The sequence below is a fragment of the Magallana gigas genome, chromosome 3 (assembly GCF_963853765.1).
Source record: "Magallana gigas chromosome 3, xbMagGiga1.1, whole genome shotgun sequence".
Taxonomy (NCBI): Eukaryota; Metazoa; Mollusca; class Bivalvia; order Ostreida; family Ostreidae; genus Magallana; species Magallana gigas.
Genome location: NC_088855.1, coordinates 58,296,081 through 58,315,967, shown reverse-complemented (window position 1 = coordinate 58,315,967; position 19,887 = coordinate 58,296,081). Strand labels below are relative to the sequence as shown.

At 34.4% G+C, this 19,887-nt stretch overlaps 2 protein-coding genes and 1 long non-coding RNA gene across 4 annotated transcripts in view; 2 read left to right on the top strand and 1 right to left on the bottom strand.

Moving 5' to 3' along the window:
• Positions 1 to 1,210: 1,210 nt before the first annotated feature.
• Positions 1,211 to 5,545, bottom strand: LOC105336509 (uncharacterized). Its single transcript, XM_011440854.4, has 4 exons — positions 5,104 to 5,545; positions 3,697 to 3,894; positions 3,146 to 3,280; positions 1,211 to 2,889 (listed from the first exon to the last, which is right to left on the bottom strand). Exons 1-4 carry the CDS (start codon positions 5,332 to 5,334, stop codon positions 2,758 to 2,760), a joined length of 696 nt encoding a protein of 231 aa, XP_011439156.3. The 5' UTR covers positions 5,335 to 5,545; the 3' UTR covers positions 1,211 to 2,757.
• Positions 3,890 to 4,566, top strand: LOC136274167 (uncharacterized). Its single transcript, XR_010712481.1, has 2 exons — positions 3,890 to 4,241; positions 4,339 to 4,566. It is a non-coding gene; the product is annotated as an uncharacterized lncRNA (long non-coding RNA).
• A 168-nt stretch (positions 5,546 to 5,713) lies between the features above and the next one.
• LOC105336553 (protein VAC14 homolog) overlaps positions 5,714 to 19,887 on the top strand; it is a 34,256-nt gene continuing 20,082 nt past the window's right edge. Inside the window, exons 1-11 of one of the 2 annotated variants that reach the window (XM_066080617.1) lie at positions 5,714 to 5,914; positions 8,807 to 8,957; positions 9,687 to 9,854; positions 10,206 to 10,268; positions 12,601 to 12,708; positions 16,061 to 16,170; positions 16,404 to 16,510; positions 17,131 to 17,269; positions 17,612 to 17,749; positions 18,316 to 18,508; positions 19,145 to 19,380. In XM_066080617.1, the coding sequence (XP_065936689.1) occupies positions 5,814 to 5,914; positions 8,807 to 8,957; positions 9,687 to 9,854; positions 10,206 to 10,268; positions 12,601 to 12,708; positions 16,061 to 16,170; positions 16,404 to 16,510; positions 17,131 to 17,269; positions 17,612 to 17,749; positions 18,316 to 18,508; positions 19,145 to 19,380 (1,514 nt within the window). In that variant the 5' untranslated portion in view covers positions 5,714 to 5,813. The remainder of the gene's footprint in view (positions 5,915 to 8,806; positions 8,958 to 9,686; positions 9,855 to 10,205; positions 10,269 to 12,600; positions 12,709 to 16,060; positions 16,171 to 16,403; positions 16,511 to 17,130; positions 17,270 to 17,611; positions 17,750 to 18,315; positions 18,509 to 19,144; positions 19,381 to 19,887) is intronic. The other variant, XM_066080616.1, reaches the window with a different exon arrangement.

The following is a 19,887-nucleotide window of genomic DNA, read 5'->3' as shown; positions in this document are numbered from 1 at the left end:
TCCTCAGAAATCTTGACAAGCAAAAAAAAAAACAAAAAAAAACTAATTCCCCCCCAAAAAGAAAAACATAATCCGGGGGGGGGGGGGCTCCAATTTTTCATTTTTTAATCTTTTTAATGTAAATTTAGGAATAATTATGTTTATGTTTGCTGTGATAAAAAGTGGGGGGGGGGGGGGGGGAGCTGGACCCTCCCTGATGCTATGTGCCTAATGGTAAGGTAAATGTAAAAAAATTTAAAAGAAAGCACTTAGAATTAAAAATAGTGACTTGGGCAATTGTAAACAAGCTCCTATAAAAGGAATAAACATTTATATATGTTTATATATGTACATGAAAAAATACATAAAAAATAAAATACCAATTGATATAGAGATGTACCAAATAAATTCCCATTTTAATACATGTAAACAAATTACAATGTTGTTAAGATAGAGCCTAACTTAATCCTAATAAATGAGATAAAATGAGATTCTGTATGAAATAAATGTATATCAACAGATGAAGAAATAAACCAATGACTTATGATTCAGAGATCTAATACAGCAACAGTTAGAGCATTATCTTACTAAATATTTTGCGACCTTGACCCATGGCATGGATCTCAACCTTTTAAATCACTCTGCTTAGTCCCTTAATAAGAAGTTCCTAAATTTTTCCAGACATGTACATTAAGATGTAGCATACAGCTAGATAAACTAGTAAACTCAACAGGAGCAATGACCTTGACCTCTATATGGGTTCATGACAAGTTGTGTTGTTTGTAATTTTGATCATCAGTGCACTACAGGAGGAGTGTTTTTTTGTCATTGTTTTAAATATGTGTAAAAGGTTACTAAAACCTTGACCTTGTACTTAAGGCCATGTGTAAAAGATAATTGTGACCTTGACCTTGTTCTTAAGGCCACAGAGCACATGCATTTTCTTAAAAAAACATTAAGCTTTAAGTGTTGAGTACATTGCTAAAATGGCACTTATATGGCCTTATGTACATGGAAAACATATAATATTCCATGTGTACAAACAACACTTTATCAAATATGATATTAGTTCATATATATATATATATTTGTATCACATTACAATAAGTAGGACAAAGCTCTTGAAAGCAAGGAAGAGCATATTAACATAAATGTTAATTCAACAATAACTGGATTATCAACGAAAGGTCAATGGGATTTCAAAGGGATAAAGCCAGTTTTTTTAATATAAAAGGAAACTGGAAAATATAACGAAATAAGTGAGTATGCCCAAATCCTTGGGAATTTTAAATCTTTTTATTCCTTTTACAGTCATATAGTAAGGGAGTGAAAAAAAAACTTGTTCAGCAAGATACTAGTAAACATCAATAAAAAATAGAATGGTAAAATGAATAATATCATTTCTTTTTTTTCCAATTATTGCACCATTAAAATAAAGCACCAATGAAAACAACATGAAAAGGCTTTTGGGACATTACAATTAATAGGATGACTATACATAAGGGAGATTGAATGAAACATGTTAGAGTGAGGACAATGGATAGAAGCAATCAGTACATTTAACTGAGATCAAGTTTAGTTCAAACTCAAAATGTGTGGTATACAACATAGACCAAATATTGTGGCCGATGGCCATATTGCTTACTTGAGTAGCATATCAGTTTAATGAATTTTAGGACCCATTTCCAAATTTTATATTTTAAACCATGAGCTCAGGAAAGATGAATGAAAATTTTGGGTAGATTTGATGGTAATTGACCACTAAGCATAGATCCCTGTGTTTGTCTGGGGTCATGGTTATAATATAGTATGTACTACAATGTGATGTTGGTATAACAATATTACAAACTGTAAGCATTTTAGTTCATGAGAAGATATATTTCAATGTTGAACCTTAAATAGCATCCCTCCTGTGGCCCCACTATTTGTTGGAAGTTTTAGAAACTATTTTTTTTTTGGTGAATGTGGAAGCGTTAGTGTTGTGGCAGATTTCTAGTCTAGCTCTTGCTAGCGAGGTTAACCCAAGGCTTGATTTGAAGAGAGTTCGATTTGTACAGAGGCAATTAATGCATTAAGATCTGTTTCTGATACTCAACTATTGGTATTTGTAGTGCGCTGATTCTTTAGAGAATGAATTTTATTAAGACAGGAATACTATTTACCAGTAATTATCATCATCTGCCCTGGAAAAAGATGTGGCACTTAATTTTGAAAATTCAAAATTCCTTTCACCTTGCAATGATTTGTGCCAAATTTTGTTGAAACACCCAGGTTCCAGGGAAGATCATGAGCCAAAATGTGAATAGTTTAAAGAAGCTCAGAAAGACACTGGACAACAGAAAATCAGAAAAGCTTCACTGAACCTTCGTTCACGTGACCTAATAACACATTTTTAAAATAAAATGAGGGTAATGCATGAAAATGGGGTAATGGCACGGAAAGATGCAATAAGCTGTACAATGTATTCTTAAAACAGAAAATTGAAAAAATATTATATTTACATGTGTTCAAAATGCAGAGTTTTGAAATATGAGTTTACTATGATGGGTGTACATACGGATCATCAGATGACCACAGAGGGTTTGAACAGGTATCCTGTCAGTGACTATCAAGCCCAAACCACTTCAAAAGAATAACAAGATATTGCAGAAGGGAGATAACTTAAACAATGTCTACACGGATTTATCGTTGTACTGTGTAATGTTGTACTGAATGGTATAACACAATATTTGTCAATTTTATGAATAATCTCAGTTTGTTCCCCCTTGATGCGAACAGTTACAAGACTTCCAGAAAATCTTCAGACTCCAAAAGTTTCCTTCTTTTAAACAAGTGACACTGAATCCTCCACCTTCTGTATCCAACAAGAGCAGTCAGCCCGTACAGGAGAACACAGAGGTACCCCAATACCTGGAAAACAGGAGCAAGCTCGCAATACAGTAACACTCACTTTGCTTAAAAAATCAAACGAGTGTTGTAGGTAAAAAAATCATTTCATTGCCCCCGCCCCCCAAAATTAATACAACTAAACAAATATTTCTTTAGAAAACATATTTGAAATTCATCACTTAGCTTCTTAATTTTAAATTCAACCAGTACTCACTACATAAAATCTATTTTCAATATGCACATTTATTTCATCGCTTTTAATTTTACCAGTACTTACAACAGATATGAGAAATTTTGTGATCAAGTCTCCTGGCAGGCTGTTTTCTATCAGTTTCAGATGTTCAATGTAATTGGCAAGGAGAGATGTAGAGATGAGGTATGAGAGTGAAAAAATGGAATACAGAATGAAGTCCTGCAAATGAAAAGAAATTGTTTGATGACACCATCAACAAATGCACTGAAAGTAGCAGTCTTAATATCAGAATATTCAATAATCAGGATAAAAATTCCCATTATTTTTTTGTATTCTATTGGAATCTATGGTATCACTTCATACAAAAATTTCAGAAGATTATCGGAATATTTAACTAAGATTTTTGTTGTATAGATGCTAAAAAGATTACTTTATATAAGACAGTTTAAGAACAGAATATACATTAGTTTTGGAACATTTCAGTTGGCATGCATAGTAAACATTTCACATTTACTCATTTGCATAAAGCAATATATTAACATTTCTTTATGAAATATTGGTTAGCCTGTATGTTCATACCTTTGCCTCCTAATCTTTTTTAAAACTCAAAGAATAATTTTGAAAAGAGACTATACCAAAAGCCACCAACTAATGGGCAGCATCTGGTCCGCTCCAGTCACCCTCACCCCCCACAGACAGAGGCCAGTGAGGGAGGTCCAGACGATTACAAACACCAGGAGGCGTAGTGGCCAGCTCTTGGGGAGGGACAGGAAGTCCCCTCCATCCGGTCCGTCACAGGTCACCACACTCAACAAACAGCACAGTGACAGGAGCTAGGAAATTAACCAGGGGAAAATTATTGTCACATAGCGTAGAGATTATCACATAGCATAGAGATTATCACATAGCATTGGAGCTAAGGGATTAACAAGGAACAGAATTATCACAAAGCTATGGTAGATATTATCCCATATAGCTTTGGTAGATATTATCACATACCATTGGTAGAGAATATCAGGGTGACAGGAGTTAAGGGATTAACAGGGAACAGAATTATCACAAAGCTTTGGTAGATATTATCACATAGCTTTGGTAGATATTATCACATACCATTGGTAGAGAATATCAGGGTGACAGGAGTTAAGGGATTAACAGGGAACAGAATTATCACAAAGCTTTGGTAAATGTTATTACATAGCTTTGGTAGAGATTAATTATCACATAGCTGTGATTCAGATTGTCTTAAATGAGTAAATTTATTTATTATTTAATTGTAGAGATGTGTAATTGAAGCCAGGGATATCAAATCATTGGAATGCATGAAGGAAAACGGGATGTAAATCAATGTCATTGTGATAATAAAACAATACCTTTATGCAACACCTGAAACCAACAAAACTATACTGTAAATAAACAATTATTATGATTTATTCTACATTTTATCCAAAGTGCTTCTTGTTTTATTGTTAGTGTTTATATTCTATTACATGTAATATGATCTACAGCTATTTTCTTATTTTGTACTGGGAACATCCACTTTGTCATCTAGACTACCCACTCCATTTATTATTTTTTTTTCTGTTATTCTATATATTTATCAATATATCATTTATCAATGGTCAATAAAAGACGGTGAATTCAAAGCAATTTTTTAATAGCATGGGGAAAAATAACCCTGCATACATTATTTAATTTGTCAATATTTAAAGCTGCGTTTGATCTTGCTGCAGTCAATAAGCTTCCATGATTATCCCTGCATGATGTACGTGTCAATCATGTCTTTATCTGATATTTTAAAATTCTGTAAGTATTTCATTCTAAATTAAGGTTAAATTTTAGTCTTTAAAACAAATTTTAGAATAAACACAATGCTAACGTTTAGTACAATCTATTCAAAGCCTCATACTTATCTTTATTATGATGCTCAAGATCTGAATAAAAAATACAGATGCGACCCCCCCCCCCCCACCCCACCCACCCCCCAAAAAAAAACCAAAAAAAAAACCCAAACAACAACAAAAACACATGATCAAAGTATGTACCACTTGAAGCAGCCTGATGGCCCCGCTACAAGAGAACAGGTAGTCTGTGTTACAATACACTATCACCATGCTGCCCTCATTCACACACTGCATCTGTTGAACCCTGACCCCCGGGCTATCCTCGTCCTCCGGCCCGCAGTAGTTGGGGTTTGTGATGGACGATGAGCCTGATGCGGCCTCCCGTGACTGTTTTGTCAATTTCTCCTCTCTGTCGCCGCAGCCTCTCTCCATCTTTGATCTGCTGCATCCAATAAAGACAACTCTTGTAAGAGATAATTGTTCAACCGGTATCGGTCATAATCAGGAGAAAATTGGGGTCTTCTCTGAATGAAAGAATAGATGTGCACCATAAAGAAACTGTCTATTTGTAGCGACGATTTAAATTTACATGTAAAACATCTCAGCTGTTTTCTGTCAAAAGCAGACAGTTTTCAAGGCCGCATATGCCATTCATATCCGCGCAAAATAGAGAAGAATTCCAGCAAATATTAGTTAAATTATCATTTTCTGATCGCAAACAGTTCTTATTAATTTCAAAAAGTTATACATTTGAAATTTAATGCTGAAATATTTTGTTGTACTATTTTTACACGACATAAATTGTTGTAAGCACAAGACATTCTATTCACGTGACACGCAAGATGGCTGCGCCCAGATAATTTGGCGGTGTAACCGAGGCCTAAATAAAATGACTACAAAATTGATTAAATATGAACGACAAAGAATATGCACCACTTAGTCCTCAGTGTGTTCGAAACTTAAATGATAAACTGTACGAAAAAAGGAAGACAGGAGCTTTAGAAGTCGAGAGGTAAGCGTCATCACAGTTCAAGGTCGCTATTTTCACTATGTTTCTGTACCAAACATGAGCTTTGGTTATATACTGATTCATGGATGCAAGTGTGTTTGCTATATTTACAATGATAATACATTTTACCATATACAAAGGAAAATCATCCCATTCGCGGGGGTGTTAAGGAAGCATATGATATCTGAGTTACATGTAATTCCGTGATATCACAAATCTTAGTTATTATATACATATTCAAATATATGAGCAACGAAACGTAGACCAAAAACAAATAAAAATACTGAAGACAATTTTTGCCAGAAATTAGTTTGTATTACGTAGATTTACACATTGATGACGTCATGACTAAAAGTTGAATGTCGTGTGATTTGATCGGAAAGCATTGTAAACATATTCAAAATATAACTAATCTAAGAACTCTAATAAAGTATTGTGGTTTGATTTATTGAGAATTGAACATAAGAATAATGGGGGAGATGTTAGTTTTATCAATCATTCGCTAAAAGGTATGTAAATTTTATTTTATTTCTCGGCCAGGCTTTCCTCTGTCGTTGTTTACGATATAAAAATCCGACTAGAACAACACTACCCCGTGTATATTGAACTTGAAATTTTATACGTATCGTTAGTTTGATCAATGCTTAAATTGAAAAGTGCTGCTAGAATCCCATGTTGTGTGTTGTTTTAATGCAATTTGCCGTTTTCCGTGCAAACTTTATAAAACTTGGGAAGGTTTTACGAGAACCGGATGAATAACTTTTTAAAAAGGAAAAACATAGGATTCTAGCAGCGGTTTTGATTAAACTGAAATGGTTTGCCTTCACTTGGTATGTTTATTTTATTTTGGAAACCGCGGGGTAGTGTTGTTCTATCTCATTTTATGTTAAGGAATATACGTAAGCTATTTATAGTTGTCACGTGATAATGCACCAATGTGGCAGTGATGTACTACCCGATTTTATTGCACTGACATCTATTTTAAAGGATAATACTAAGTTTTTGATCTTTTTCAAAATAATTATCTAATTTCACGATTTTGAATACAACAGTCAAAATAAGACGGCATATTGCCCATATGCTTCCTTAACACCCCCGCGTTGACACCCATCAAATATCGTCCAAATATGAATAAAACTTGTTTTAAAAGTTACTGGTTTTCCCCTTGCTTAGTTTTTGGAGAAACAATAGTAAAAATGTTAAAAATGTAGAAAATAAAGCAAATTAATGAAGTGTTGAACTATTTCACCATGTCTCGGCCAATATTTACCAAGCATCAGACAGCTATATAGTAGAGATTAATAATAACAACATTTTTTTGTTTTAATGCAAAAATACAAAGGTTCAGAAAAATAAACTTATTCAATTGCTACCAGGTATTTAGATTTCTTTTAATATAAATCCTTGAATCTACAGTCAGGAATTTTGACTATTGCTTAGAACTGTTTAAAGGAATATTTATCATGAGGGGTTCCTTGTCGTGCCATCTACTACAGGAAGGCTGTGTCCGTAAAACTCGAATTTTAAGTGGTCTAAGGAAAATGTTTGTATCTATTATTTTAAAATTTGAATTTTATTTCACATTTAAAGTATATTACAAGAAATGGGCACCTATCATTTTAATTATTAGAAGAAATCATGCATTGAAAACTGTCCAATATGCATGGTTACATGCAGAAATTTGATCCATGGTGAAATGAATATATGGAGCAAAAATGACCTTGACATTAATTGTTTAAATTTCTTAGACTTATTTTCATCATATTTTGTTTCATAACTTACTTCTTTCTTATTATTTTAGGTAAAGATTGCATTTTCACTAATTCACAATCAATTTTTGCACAATATTCAAAAATGTTTTGTGATTAAACTTCGTAAGTAAATTTTCAATGATGGCATATTTTACATCATTCTACGATGCCTATATTGCTATTTCTTTGACAATGTGAATGTCAGATAAAGTTCATTAGTTCTAATTCAGGGATATACAAAATACACATGAGCGCTTGCACATTTATTTGTATGTTTTTAACCAAAGTTGTCCGATCCAAGGTATGTGTCCAATGCATGGTTAAATTACCCTATTTCAAATTGAAACTAAATCCCAGTTAGGGTTATGAGGAGAATGGAACCAATTTCAAAAGTGAACTTGTCAATGAAGATAGCTATTTTGAAATATTACGTCTTTCAGTGTCTTTGCCTGTGATAACACTACATATTGATTTTGAACTATACAGTCCATTAACTTCAAATGATGTATAATTGGGGTGCCAGCGGGGTTTGCATATTAATCTTTAAATTTTAAATCGTACAATGGCTGAAAATAATATAAATATACATAATAAGGAATCATTCTTTTGAGTATTATGAAGGGATAATTTCGGTCGGGGTGTGATAAAATCTTTCATAAAGCCCTTCAGGCTTTATTGGATTTGATCATGTCCCGACCGAAATTATTACCTCATAATACTTAAAGAACGATTCCTTATTTTTTAATGCAATATTCAAGTTCATTGGTTATTACTTGTAATATCAATTTCTTTCTTCAATCATGTGCATGTAACATGTAACTAAGAACTGCTTCATAATTTTTCTCAAGGGATAATATCATAATGAGAGTAAGAACCTGTTTTGTTACTTTACTTACATCCTATGAGTTCTATATATAAATCTGATTGAAACTGTATATTTTATTCAACAATTATTACCAGTAATATACTGGAATGATGCTTTCAAATCTTTTTTGAATTAGAATACTTTTATTAGCACATGTATAACTTATACATATAGTTATCATTTTGCACACTTTTAGAGCTACACATGTGGGAGAAATTCAAATAAAAGGTTATAATTTTGTTTCAGATGTTGTTACACTATTTAAATTTGATTTTCAAGGTTAGTGAAAGAATTTGTGATTGCCAATGACCCTGTCAAGATCCGAAGGATTCTAAAGGTTCTGGGAGAGGACTTTGCCCTGTCTAATCACCCCAATGCCAGGAAAGGTGGAGCCATCGGTTTGGCAGCTACCGCGATTGGGCTCGGAAAGGTCAGAGTTCAAGGCAGTGAAGTAATACAGCTGTCCTTAATTTATTTTTCTTTTGAAGTCATTGAAAAATAAGAAAACTAAAAGTATGAGAGAGGGAGGAAAAAGTGCATGATAAATTTAAGGAAATGAATTTTTGTTTGTTTGATATTAATGAAAAACTGTGAATATTTCTAAAAGAGGTAGGGTTCTAGTAATTGTTTAATGATTTATTCTTGCATTTGTAAAAACAACTTTAGTGTGTATTCCAAATACAGTAAAACACGGTTATAGCGAACACGCTTATAATGAATTGACGCTTACAGCGAAGTGATTTTCATTCCCTGTGACTTTATTTCATGTTGTAAACTTGACGGATATAACGAATTACGCTTATATCGAAGTAAAATTGTCCGTCCCTGGGACTTCATTATTAGCGTGTTTTACTGTATATTCCATGTATTATATTCTTACAGAGCGCAGTTTTTCAGTTAACAAAAGTAAAGGCAAACGAAAAGTGTAATTTTATTATAATATAGATTCATTAGTATTTGTTGTTTTTTTTAAAGGACAGCCTCCTTTGATAGGTGACATTAAAAGAAGGATTGACTTTGGGAAACTTTGTTCAATATTTGATTCAGCTAAATATCCCTAACAAATAATGCAATTTTATGTTATCTGGTACATACACATATCTCGTGAATTGTATGCACTTCCAGCTTAATTTCATTATTTGATTCTGCTGTTATGTAGGAATCTCAGCACTACGTGAGGGAACTAGTCCAACCCGTGCTGTCCTCATTCCACGATGCAGACAGTCGAGTGCGGTACTATGCTTGTGAGGCTCTGTACAACATTGTCAAGGTCTGCCGCGGGTTTGTGCTGCCCTACTTCAACGAGATTTTTGTTGGAATTAGTAAGGTAGAGAGCAACCTGTTACATCAAAGTTTGTGCCCTGTCTGAGAGAGAGAGAGAGAGAGAGAGAGAGAGAGAGAGAGAGAGAGAGAGAGAGAGAGAGAGAGAGAGAGAGAGAGAGAGAGAGAGAGAGAGAGAGCATGTAATTCCTTTATTATAGATTCTTCAAATGTTCTTGAGTTTTGTGGTCATTTTTCGTGGGGGGTGGGGAGGGGGTGTTAAACAAACAATAGATATAAAAAATAAGACTGCTCTATATTTTCCTTAAGAACTGAAGTTAATCATAAACAGAATTTAGTAAGTTACACTTGTTCTTCATGATGTAAGACTGTGAGTTTGGTATAATGAATGTTGTAGTTGACATCAGACACAGACCAGAATGTGAAGAATGGAACAGAACTATTGGACAGGCTGATCAAGGTAAGAACTATTGGACAGGTTGATCAAGGTAAGAACTACTGGACAGGCTGATCAAGGTAAGAACTATTGGACAGGCTGATCAAGGTAAGAACTATTGGACAGGCTGATCAAGGTAAGAACTATTGGACAGGTTGATCAAGGTAAGAACTACTGGACAGGCTGATCAAGGTAAGAACTATTGGACAGGCTGATCAAGGTAAGAACTATTGGACAGGCTGATCAAGGTAAGAACTATTGGATAGGCTGATCAAGGTAAGAACTATTGGACAGGCTGATCAAGGTAAGAACTATTGAACAGGCTGATCAAGGTAAGAACTACTGGACAGGCTGATCAAGGTAAGAACTACTGGACAGGCTGATCAAGGTAAGAACTATTGGACAGGCTGATCAAGGTAAGAACTATTGAACAGGCTGATCAAGGTAAGAACTACTGGACAGACTGATCAAGGTAAGAACTATTGGACAGGCTGATCAAGGTAAGAACTATTGGACAGGCTGATCAAGGTAAGAACTATTGGACAGGCTGATCAAGGTAAGAACTATTGGACAGGCTGATCAAGGTAAGAACTATTGGACAGGCTGATCAAGGTAAGAACTATTGGACAGGCTGATCAAGGTAAGAACTAATGGACAGGCTGATCAAGGTAAGAACTATTGAACAGGCTGATCAAGGTAAGAACTACTGGACAGACTGATCAAGGTAAGAACTACTGGACAGGCTGATCAAGGTAAGAACTATTGGACAGGCTGATCAAGGTAAGAACTACTGAACAGGCTGATCAAGGTAAGAACTACTGGACAGACTGATCAAGGTAAGAACTACTGGACAGGCTGATCAAGGTAAGAACTATTGGACAGGCTGATCAAGGTAAGAACTATTGGACAGGCTGATCAAGGTAAGAACTATTGGACAGGCTGATCAAGGTAAGAACTATTGGACAGGCTGATCAAGGTAAGAACTATTGGACAGGCTGATCAAGGTAAGAACTATTGGACAGGCTGATCAAGGTAAGAACTATTGGACAGGCTGATCAAGGTAAGAACTAATGGACAGGCTGATCAAGGTAAGAACTACTGGACAGGCTGATCAAGGTAAGAACTAATGGACAGGCTGATCAAGGTAAGAACTATTGGACAGGCTGATCAAGGTAAGAACTATTGGACAGGCTGATCAAGGTAAGAACTACTGGACAGGCTGATCAAGGTAAGAACTACTGGACAGGCTGATCAAGGTAAGAACTATTGGACAGGCTGATCAAGGTAAGAACTATTGGACAGGCTGATCAAGGTAAGAACTATTGGACAGGCTGATCAAGGTAAGAACTATTGGACAGGCTGATCAAGGTAAGAACTATTGGACAGGCTGATCAAGGTAAGAACTATTGGACAGGCTGATCAAGGTAAGAACTATTGGACAGGCTGATCAAGGTAAGAACTATTGGACAGGCTGATCAAGGTAAGAACTAATGGACAGGCTGATTAAGGTAAGAACTACTGGACAGGCTGATCAAGGTAAGAACTACTGGACAGGCTGATCAAGGTAAGAACTATTGGACAGGCTGATCAAGGTAAGAACTACTGGACAGGCTGATCAAGGTAAGAACTATTGGACAGGCTGATCAAGGTAAGAACTACTGGACAGGCTGATCAAGGTAAGAACTATTGGACAGGCTGATCAAGGTAAGAATTATTGGACAGGCTGAACAAAGTAAGAACTACTGGACAGGCTGATCAAGGTAAGAACTATTGGACAGGCTGATCAAGGTAAGAACTATTGGACAAGCTGATCAAGGTAAGAACTACTGGACAGGCTGATCAAGGTAAGAACTACTGGACAGGCTGATCAAGGTAAGAACTACTGGACAGGCTGATCAAGGTTAGAACTATTGGACAGGCTGATCAAAGTAAGCATATCAATAAGGTAAGAATCTAATCAAGGTAAGAATCTCATGTAGGTATGAACCTCTGCAAGGTAAGAATCTAATCAAGCTCAGCATCTTATCAAGGAAAGCATCTAAAGAAAATTACTACCTCAACAGCGTCACCTGCTCTCTGTTTTGGATGAAAGAGATTCGTAGCATTTTGAATATTTGAATGTTTAACTTTCATTCATGTTCCTATGTTATTATACTGTATTTCCGCCATCTCAAAATTTTGATGGCAGCACTGTCATTGTGTTTTTGTGTGTATTGAAACATAATATGTATTCAATGAAAATCTGACCTGTATTTGGATGTCAAGAGAATCAACATCAAGCAGTAGAGCTGATTCCACTTTATGTATCACTGTACATGTTAACATCCTCAATGAGTGGTAACCTCTGTATTTGTAGGACATTGTGACGGAGAGCCCGTCCTTTGACCTAATGGCCTTCATGCCCCTCCTGAGGGACCGCATCTACGCCAAGAACCCCGAGGCCCGCCAGTTCATCGTGTCCTGGGTAATACATAGACTGTAATCACACACATTACATATATCTCTATATAGTCCTGTACAAGGATTTTAAAGCAGTGATCTTTAAACACAATTCAGAATGCCTAACAGTGTAGACACAGAATCTTTGTGTATTATAGATGACAATACTGAATGCTGTTTATTACAGATAACTATGCTGAATTCTATGTATTACAGAAAACTATGCTGGATTTTGTGTATTACAGATAACTATACTGGATTCTGTGTATTACAGATAACTATACTGGATTCTGTGTATTACAGATAACTATACTGGATGCTATGTATTACAGATAACTATACTGGATTCTATGTATTACAGATAACTATACTGGATGCTTTGTATTACAGATAACTATACTGGATTCTATGTATTACAGATAACTATACTGGATTCTATGTATTACAGATAACTAAACTTGATTTTGTGTATTACAGATAACTATACTGGATTCTGTGTATTACAGATAACTATACTGGATTTTGTGTATTACAGATAACTATACTGGATTTTATGTATTACAGATAACTATGCTGGATTCTATGTATTACAGATAACTATACTGGATTCTATGTATTACAGATAACTATACTGGATTCTGTGTATTACAGATAACTATACTGGATTCTGTGTATTACAGATAACTATACTGGATGCTTTGTATTACAGATAACTATACTGGATGCTTTGTATTACAGATAACGATACTGAATGCTGTGTATTACAGATTACTATACTGAATGCTGTGTATTACAGATTACTATACTGAATGCTGTGTATTACAGATAACTATACTGAATTTTGTGTATTACAGATAACTATACTGGATTCTGTGTATTACAGATAACTATACTGGATTCTGTGTATTACAGATAACTATACTGGATGCTTTGTATTACAGATAACTATACTGGATGCTTTGTATTACAGATAACTATACTGAATGCTGTGTATTACAGATTACTATACTGAATGCTGTGTATTACAGATTACTATACTGGATTCTATGTATTACAGATAACTATACTAGATTCTGTGTATTACAGATAACTATACTGGATTTTGTGTATTACAGATAACTATACTGAATGCTGTGTATAACAGATTACTATACTGGATTCTATGTATTACAGATAACTATACTGGATTCTTTGTATTACAGATAACTATACTGGATGCTTTGTATTACAGATAACTATACTGAATGCTGTGTATTACAGATAACTATGCTGGATTCTGTGTATTACAGATAACTATACTGGATTCTGTGTATTACAGATAACTATACTGGATTCTGTGTATTACAGATAACTATACTGGATGCTATGTATTACAGATAACTATACTGGATTCTATGTATTACAGATAACTATACTGGATTCTGTGTATTACAGATAACTATACTGGATTCTGTGTATTACAGATAACTATACTGGATGCTTTGTATTACAGATAACTATACTGGATGCTTTGTATTACAGATAACTATACTGAATGCTGTGTATTACAGATTACTATACTGAATGCTGTGTATTACAGATTACTATACTGGATTCTGTGTAATACAGATAACTATACTGGATTCTGTGTATTACAGATAACTATACTGGATTCTATGTATTACAGATAACTATACTGGATTCTGTGTATTACAGATAACTATACTGGATTCTATGTATTACAGATAACTATACTGGATGCTATGTATTACAGATAACTATACTGGATTCTGTGTATTACAGATAACTATACTGGATTTTGTGTATTACAGATAACTATACTGGATTCTGTGTATTACAGATAACTATACTCGATTCTATGTATTACAGATAACTATACTGGATTCTATGTATTACAGATAACTATACTGAATTCTATGTATTACAGATAACTATACTGGATGCTATGTATTACAGATAACTATACTGGATTCTGTGTATTACAGATAACTATACTGGATGCTATGTAGCAGAGATAACTATACTGGATTCTGTGTATTACAGATAACTATACTGGATTCTGTGTATTACAGATATCTATACTGGATTCTGTGTATTACAGATAACTATACTGGATTCTGTGTATTACAGATAACTATACTGAATTCTGTGTATCTCAGATAACTATACTGGATTCTGTGTATTACAGATAACTATACTGGATTCTATGTATTACAGATAACTATGCTGGATTCTGTGTATTACAGATAACTATACTGGATTCTATGTATTACAGATAACTATACTGAATTCTATGTATTACAGATAACTATGCTGAATTCTATGTATTGCAGATAACTATACTGGATTCTGTGTATTACAGATAACTATACTGGATTCTGTGTATTACAGATAACTATACTGGATTCTGTGTATTACAGATAACTATACTGGATTCTATGTATTACAGATAACTATACTGGATTCTATGTATTACAGATAACTATACTGGATGCTATGTATTACAGATAACTATACTGGATTCTATGTATTACAGATAACTATGCTGGATTTTGTGTATTACAGATAACTCTACTGGATTCTGTGTATTACAGATAACTATACTGGATTCTATGTATTACAGATAACTATACTGGATGCTATGTATTACAGATAACTATGCTGGATTCTGTGTATTACAGATAACTATACTGGATTCTGTGTATTACAGATAACTATGCTGGATTTTGTGTATTACAGATAACTATGCTGAATTCTATGTATTACAGATAACTATACTGGATTCTGTGTATTACAGATAACTATACTGGATTCTATGTATTACAGATAACTATACTGGATTCTGTGTATTACAGATAACTATGCTGGATTTAGTGTATTACAGATAACTTTACTGGATGCTTTGTATTACAGATAACTATACTGGATGCTATGTATTACAGATAACTATGCTGGATTTTGTGTATTACAGATAACAATACTGGATTCTGTGTATTACAGATAACTATACTGGATGCTTTGTATTACAGATAACTATACTGGATGCTATGTATTACAGATTACTATACTGAATGCTGTGTATTACAGATAACTATACTGAATTTTGTGTATTACAGATAACTATACTGAATTTTATGTATTACAGATAAATATACTGAATTTTGTGTATTACAGATAACTATACTGAATTTTGTGTATTACAGATAACTATACTGAATTTTATGTATTACAGATAAATATACTGAATTTTGTGTATTACAGATAACTATACTGAATTTTGTGTATTACAGATAACTATACTGAATTTTATGTATTACAGATAAATATACTGAATTTTATGTATTACAGATAACTATACTGAATTTTGTGTATTACAGATAACTATACTGGATGCTGTGCCAGACATCAACATGGTAGTCCTTCTGCCTGAATTCTTGGATGGGTTATTTAACATCCTGGGAGATTCAAATCCAGAGATAAGCAAAATGTATGTTTACTACTACTTAAATTACTTTTAGTAATATCATTAGCTTCCTAGCAAATTTGATTTAATGTTTTAAACAAGTACCCTCATGTGAATCCAAAGTTCAAGTAGTTTCCTTGTTGTGTTTTTTTTTCCATGCGTTGATTATGTTGGTTGTTTTTTTGCCCTTTGAATTTCCTGTTGTATGAATTGGAATTCCTGTCAGGCTAATTATAGGTTTTGTTTTTGGATTTAAGGTGTCAGAACCTCCTAACTGAATTCCTAAATGGTATAAAGAATAGCAACTCTGGAGTCAAATATGAAGGCATGGCAAACATCCTCATCATTCACTGCAACAGTCCGGGTAAGAACATGCTAGAGTATGGGTAAGTCATAGTGCTGAAGTCCAGGTAAGTCAGTGCTAGAGTCAGTAAATTGATGCCAAAGTCTGGGCACAGGTACATACAAGTCAAGGCTGGAGTATGGGTAAATCAGAGCTAACTCATTTCTACATACTGGGTTGGTCCTTGTTAAGGTTTGGGTAAATCAAGAATTAAGTTAGAGCTAGTCAATGTTAATTAAAGTCCGGGGAGGTCCTTGTTACAGTCAGAATAAGTTCTTGTTAATGGCTTCAGTCTGGGTAAGTAATTGAACATGCTGAAATTTGTTCATCTTTCACAGCATCAGTAATATTTGAAGAGAACTTTATTATTTTTTTACTGTTCAGGTCATGGTAAGTGGGAATTTTTATGAGATACATGTATAGACGAATAGAATATCATTTGAATGAGATGTTTTATTTTTAATGACATTCAAGTATTGCATACAAGGAAAGAGCCATTAACCTATGTTCATTATCAGTCCTTGCTGACTATTTCCTGATTTTCCTTTTATTTAGAGATTTAGATTTAACGATTAATGCTAAAGAAGGAAGTAATTGAAACAAGATTTAGAGAGGTGCTTATGATTATTTACTCCTTTTAGATGACCTCATTCAGTACACGGCCATGACCTGGTTAAGAGAGTTCATAGGTCAAGCAGGTCGCACCATGATTCAGTACACCCCGGGCATAATTAATGCCGTCCTACCCCACCTACAGGGGGCATCAGACAAACAGAGGAAGTATCCTTCATTAAACAGGAGAATAAGAATACCGTGTAATTGCATGTAATTTTATAAGGGAATTAGGTTGCTTTTACTGGAAATGAAAGATAAAATCAAGGATCGTGATAAACAGTAAAACACAGATATAGCGAACATGCTTATAACCAATTCATGCTCTAAGTGAAGTTAGTTTCATCCCCCTTATCTTATAATTGTATCATAGACTTTAAGGATATAACAAACTGCATTAAAATCAATGAAATCCTTCTTTCCTGGCTCTTTACTTTAATATTGTTTTACCATATTAACGTTTATGTGTATACCAAAGTGATGTTAGTAAATATCCTTGACCTTATGAAGTGTTGCGGAGGCGGCCAAGTCCTTGAATGATGCCCTCAAAGACCTGGTATCTGACATTGATGACATTCCTACAGTGAATGAGGTCAAAGGTCAAGGTTTGGGGGAACGAAGTGAAGAAGGCCAGAACGGTCTCTCAAGGTAGGGAGATCTTGGTTAATGTGTCAATTTGGTTTTTTTTTAATGCTCGCGTTTTGAAATTATAACTACATGTAGGCATTATCACTTAGCATTGGCTATTGTATACAAGTAATAAAATTTCTATTATGGAAAAATCAGTCTCTCTCTCTCTTTCTCTCTCTCAGTCTGTTCATGGACATTTTTGTGGATTTTATGGAATTTACAGTTTTGATGATATGCAAATACATAAGCACAATATTGTACCAAATTTGTGATGTATAAAAAAGTTAATTTTACCTCTAAATATTAAGGCAAACAAGATACATATCAAGTCTCTGGTAATAATCTTTATTCTTTTATAATTATTCTATTTGGATGTATATAGTGTTTATGACTGACAAATTTCCTGACAAATGAATAAAGTCCACCTTGTGATACTTATATTGGTTCCTGGAAATTGAGCTCTAAGCCCTGTCATGGCACGCGACATGTGCATGAGGAAACACCAGGTGTATTTCACCAGATTTATGTTTGATTCTGTTGACACTAGATACATGTAGATTATGTCTGATTCTGTCGGATTACAGCTCCTGTCAGCTGGACGTGGGGGAGGTGATATCCGTCATCTGTCACATCCTGGAGGGCGGGAACTTTGGGACCAAGGTCGCAGCCCTGCAGTGGCTAGGTCACATGCTGACCAAGGTCCCCAAGCGGACCTTCCAGAACGTGGACACCTTCTTCCCTGTGCTGCTACAGACACTGTCTGACGAGTCGGAGGAGGTACCAATAACAAATTACTGATATTATTATCACTATTAACTTGCTACATCACAGACATTGTCAGACGAGTCGGAGGAGGTACCAATAACAAATTACTGATATTATTATCACTATTAACTTGCTACATCACAGACATTGTCAGACAAGTCGGAGGAGGTACTGATAACATATTACTGATATTATTATCCCTATTAACTTGCTACATCACAGACATTGTCAGACGAGTCAGAGGAGGTACTGATAACATATTACTGATATTATTATCACTATTAACATGCTACATCACAGACATTGTCAGACGAGTCAGAGGAGGTACTGATGACGTGTCACTGATATTATTATCCCTATTAACTTGCTACATCACAGACATTGTCAGAAATGGCAGTGATAAGATTATACATAATAACTGATAACAAGTAGCATTATTAATGGAACATTCTTGCTGATAACATGTAACATCATTATCGGTACTGAAAAAATGTTACATTATTACTAATAGCATGTACCAGTAACTATTTGCTGATGTTACGAAAAATGATAGAAATGTACAATAATTCATTGTCACTGTGATTTAGAGAAGATTCTGAGAACATGCTAAAAGTACCGGTATAACTGTAGAGGCTTTATATTTGACAGGTTGTTTTGTTGGACCTTGAAGCCTTGGCTGAGATTTCCTCCAATCCAGCTGGACTCGAGACAAAGACAGCTACCCCAGCCAGTCAGGGTAAAACAAAGACCAAGGATATGCCCGAGGGCGGGGGCGGGGAAACACTCAATGAGTACTTCTCCAAGTTTATGGCTTTCTTACTGGAGCTGTTCAAGAAGGACAGACAACTGTTGGAGCCAGATGAAAGAGGCTACTTTATCATCAGGTAATAATGTTATAATCATATATACTGTACATATATTGTGTATATCAGAATTTTAGGTTAGAAACTTTTTAGATATAATTAGGTGGCTTAAATTCAAATTTTTATAATCTCATCTTTTATCTTGAATTTGCTTAAGTTGCTTCTTGATTAAATTATTCATCAAAAGGCTAAACAAAATTCTAGTTAAAGATTATTTTATATAGTATATGTATTTTACTTTTCCAAAGCCATACAATGTTACTTTTCTCATGAATAAAAAGCAAGCAAAGATAATGGTGCATGTGTTTCAGTCTTAATTGTAATTGGTACTATTCCATCAGTGTTATGACTAAATGTTGATACAGTTATGATTTATACAAATGTTTCAGGTTCTCACTTAAAATAAACTCAAAATTTAATCATTGTTTAGAGGATCTATATCATTCATTTATTTTATTTTATTGCATGTCAGAGCCCAAAATTCAAATTGCTATCAAAATGAAAACCTCTGTAGTTCCTTGCTTCTGA

Coding starts and splice junctions, on each gene's coding strand:
- LOC105336509 (XM_011440854.4), bottom strand. CDS start 5,334: ATGGAGAGAGGCTGCGGCGACAGAGAGGAGAAATTGACAAAACAGTCA. Junction 3,281..3,696: donor CCATTAGTTGGTGGCTTTTG/GTATAGTCTCTT, acceptor TTTCATTTGCAG/GACTTCATTCTGTATTCCAT. Junction 2,890..3,145: donor CAAAATTTCTCATATCTGTT/GTAAGTACTGGT, acceptor CCTGTTTTCCAG/GTATTGGGGTACCTCTGTGT.